The sequence below is a fragment of the Nelusetta ayraudi genome, unplaced genomic scaffold (assembly GCF_046127955.1).
Source record: "Nelusetta ayraudi isolate G7.1 ecotype Tasmania unplaced genomic scaffold, CSIRO-AGI_Nayr_v1 ptg000034l, whole genome shotgun sequence".
NCBI classification, from domain to species: Eukaryota; Metazoa; Chordata; class Actinopteri; order Tetraodontiformes; family Monacanthidae; genus Nelusetta; species Nelusetta ayraudi.
The window spans coordinates 262,012-266,273 of record NW_027466084.1 but is presented as its reverse complement, the minus strand read 5'-3'; the positions used below and the strand labels follow the sequence as shown (position 1 = coordinate 266,273).

At 45.5% G+C, this 4,262-nt stretch overlaps 1 protein-coding gene across 1 annotated transcript; it reads left to right on the top strand.

The window, feature by feature from the left end:
- Positions 1 to 209: 209 nt before the first annotated feature.
- LOC142892540 (primary amine oxidase, liver isozyme-like) lies at positions 210 to 3,973 on the top strand. The gene is made up of 6 exons (XM_076032752.1): positions 210 to 1,782; positions 1,890 to 2,008; positions 2,133 to 2,299; positions 2,437 to 2,569; positions 2,669 to 2,940; positions 3,475 to 3,973. Exons 1-6 carry the CDS (start codon positions 210 to 212, stop codon positions 3,638 to 3,640), a joined length of 2,430 nt encoding a protein of 809 aa, XP_075888867.1. The 3' UTR covers positions 3,641 to 3,973.
- The last annotated feature ends 289 nt before the right edge of the window (positions 3,974 to 4,262 follow it).

Below are 4,262 nucleotides of genomic sequence, written 5' to 3'. Positions count from 1 at the left end.
ATAAAGGTTCTTGGTCTTTTTACATCAATTCATTTTTTTTTTTCAACTTTAGTCAATGTTTAACATAACAATGGTACCTTCCAGCATATAACATTATCAGAGGCAACTTCTCTCTTGCTGTAAAAGCCATGAGTTGCTTCACAGCCCATATAAAAACCTGCACTTTCTAGTCTCTTGCTGTAGCGGGTTGCAGCTGCATCTGGAGAGAAATGGTCTCTCAAGTTATTTACCTCGCCCTCAGAAGCCTTTTTGTTTTTGTGCTTGTTGCCTCATTGATTGGCAACTTTGTCCTGATATGGCTCAACACTCAACGCACCCCGACTTGCCCATCTCAACAGGCAAACCCAGCCGTGCCTGTGGTGCATGATGAGCGCAGTACCGTCTTTGCAGACCTTTCATTCAGGGAGCTTCTTCGGGTGCGTGACTACATGTCCAACATCCCTGGAATGAACATCTCATACGAACCGTATGGGCCTCTTTCAGACGACTACCTGTATCTGATTGAACTCTCCCTGCCGAAGAAACTGGACATTCTACAGCATCTAGACGCAAATGGACCAAGACCTAGAAGAGAGGCGACTGTGGTGGTTTTTCATGGCCGTCAGAACACCATAAAGGAATATGTAGTTGGACCTCTGCTCAACCCGACGTACCACCGAGACGTCACCTTTGAGAGGTATCAAAAGGAGATCCCTTTCACCGCACGTCCAATTGGTGCAGGGGAGCACTGGTTTATAGAACTTTTTTTAAAGAAAGCACTGAAACCGGTGAGCAAACTGTTGAAAGAAAGTTTCGGAATCAAGTTCTCCGAATATTTTGCATATTATGACAGCATGCCCAAAGGAGTGAAGACCGGGGACAGGCAGTCCTGGATTTCTATTTGTCGAAATATGGAGGGCTTCTACATCCACCCAGTTGGTTTCGAGCTTTTAATAAATCACAAAAACACAAGTGCTACGCAGTGGCGCGTGCTGAAAGTGCTTTACAATGGTCAGTACTTTGACAGTCTGGCAGACCTAAAGCAGCAATACGATGCAGGCACTGTGGAGAAGGTCAAGTACAGACCCGTATTGAATTATGCATCTCTCAGACCTAAAAAGAAACCTACAGGCATTGGACCCCAGCAATATTATGTCCGAGGTAAGCGATACAGCATCAAAAACAATCATGTGGTATACCTGGACTGGAGCTTTGCCTTCGGTCTGAGCCCACTCAGAGGCATGAGAGTTTTTGATGTGCGGTACAATGGAGAGAGAATTGTCTACGAGTTGAGCGTTCAGGAAGCTATGTCCGTCTACGGCTCTGTCACTCCAAATCTCATGCTCACCAAATTTCTGGACGGCAGCTTGGGCATCGGCCGCAGTGCCTACGAGTTGGTTAGAGGTGTGGACTGTCCTTATTCAGCCACGTACCTCGACACCTTCTACTTCATGGACAGCGGTGTCCCGTCCCAAGTCAAAAACTCCATCTGTGTCTTTGAGCACGACATGGGCCGTCCACTCCGCAGGCACTTCTCAAACATCCTGTTGCATAGGTACGGGGGACTTTCCAATAGCGCTCTGGTGTTTCGGACTGTCACAACGATCGGAAACTACGACTACTTGTGGGATTTTGTCTTCTACCAGAGTGGCTCGGTGGAAGCCAAGGTGCACGCCACCGGATACATCGCCTCTTCCTTCACGCTAAAGGGCAGCAATCCGTTCGGTCATCAGGTGGCAAGAAATGTAACGGGGAACGTCCACACTCATTTCATCAACTTCAAAGTGGATCTCGATGTTTTAGGTGCGTGACACAGGAAATGAGGCCGGTCAGAACTGTGGTCAATGCGGGTTTTGCAAATGTGCGTTACTTAAAAGATAACGATTCAACTTAAGATGGATGTTTTCCAGGTGTGAAGAATGTATTCCAGGTCAAGGACATGGAGTTTGTGAACGTGTCTCTGCCCTGGATGCCGGAACACCATGCAATGATCCCAAGAATAGTGGAGAAAGAGCTTCGAACTGAACAGGTAAGGTGTTTCTTTTTTTACTTCACAACTGTGTATTATCACCAGTATCCATTTCTTCCCCATTTTTTTTTTTTTTTTTTTTTTTTTTTAATCTTCTGCTTTCTGTGGTTTTAAATCACATTAGGAGGCAGCACTGAGACATGACTCCAAGGTCCCTCGCTACTTGCACTTTGCCAGTTCCCAGAAAAATAGGTGGGGTCAGCAGCGGTCCTACAGGCTGCAGGTGTACAGCTTCAATGGAGACCACCTCCCAGAGAGCCAGCCTGAGGAGAAGTCCATGTCCTGGGCCAGGTGAGGAGCCCAAGTCATTGTGGGAACGTCAAAGAGCTCCGGCTTCAGCTGCTCGTCACTGCCTCTACCATAATGACTGTACGCAGGACATTTCATGTACCTGTTTTGTTTAAGCTTACTTGACCTTAACTCCCCAGGTATAAGGTTGCCATCACGAAGCAGAAGGACTCTGAGCAAAGCTGCGGTAGCCTCTACAACCAAAATGGCATCTGGGATCCAGCCGTGGATTTCAGCAAGTACATTGAAGACAATGAGAGCATTACAAACGAGGTGAGCATTTACATGGCTACTCAGATAATAAAAGCAAACCAAAATGATGACATTCAGTGTGTAACATCATGTCTTCATCTGTTTCCTGGTGTTATGAAGGACTTGGTTGCCTGGGTCACCACCGGCTTTCTACACATTCCCCATTCTGAGGACATTCCCAACACGGTGACAGTCGGCAACGGGGGCGGGGTCTTGCTGCGGCCTCACAACTACTTTGACGAGGACCCGTCCATCCACTCGGCCGACTCGGTGTACATTGAACCTGGTGCAGAAGAAATCTGCGAGAGCAACGGGATGGCTTGCCTTGCTGAAGAGAACTGCAGCCCCATGCTGGAACCCTTCATTTACAATGGCTTTGATCAAGAAATTCAGTGATTCAATCTGATTCAATGTTTTTTTTGCTCTTTTATTGAAATTGTAATCATTGGTTTGCCAGAAATTCAGTTTCTTTCCAACAAAATGAAGTTTATGTTCGAAACAAACAAACAAAAACTGTGTGCATTTTTTTTTTAATTCTTGACCTTGAGGTGATTGACGTTGGGTGAAAAACATTTTTCTGTGTCACAGTTCTGCCATTCTGTTCTCCACTCAGTTCTTTTCCAACCCACCTAGTATAGCAGTATTAAGACTTCCTGCCAGATTGTTCTTAGCCTCTCCGCAGTCTCCTGCATGTTGTAGTGCGTTGCCAAAATGCTTCCAGTGTTGACCGCTTGGCTTACAATGTGGAAGTCATACCAATCTGGACCTGATGGAGTCGATGATCTGTTCCACACCATAGTTTACCAAACTGTGCAGCTGACCGTCCCCAACTCCATGTCGATACACGATGATGCATGCAGGGAGGGAATTGTTGAACTTGTGGTATTCCCTGAGCGCTGCGTGGTTTCCTGACCTTTGTGCTGCAGCACACATCTCGAGAACCATCTGGACATTCCTTGGTTGAGATTGGCCACCAGAGCGCTTATGCAACTTTTGCCAGCAGTGAAGCCATGGTCCATGCCCATTGTTCATCCTCCGTACAATGGTAGCAGTGGATGCCCACGACTATCAAATGTTCCAGAGGTAGTTTGAGGTCTAGCTCACCTGATTCCTGGTAATCTCAGCCTTTCGTCCCCGACCACGGCCTTTTATTCTGCCTTCTTCTGGTTTCCCTATTAATTAAAGATGTTACCAACTTGACGTGTATGTCTGCTGTTCTGCAACCGGGTACTAAACACACCCGTTTTATGCTGAATCACCATAGAGCTTGGTAAGCCAACAATGTAACTACCTCATTAATACGTACCCATAAGTAGCTGTAGCAACTCGGCTAAGACAAAATACCATAATCCTAATTTGCAAATTCTTACCGTGTTTCTGACAAATATTTATAATTTGACTATTGTGCACAATTTGCAACTAACTTCCATTGTTGAGTCTGAAAGATGCAAAGAAGCAGTTTGCCTCAAAATGTTTACACTTGCACCATGTTATTAATATTAACTTTGTAACACAAATTTTCTGACAACTGTGTCTGGAAATTCTCTGGTGTCCAGCTCATATTTAGTTTGATGTTTGGGTTTTTCGTGTCTGTGTGTCTACATGAAAGCTTTCCTTTAAGAGAGAAGCAGTTTCCTATTTAAAATGTTGCCCTTTTATCCTGACCCAGGAGATTCAACCACTCAACCTCCAAGAACAATGTTTATCCTGAGAT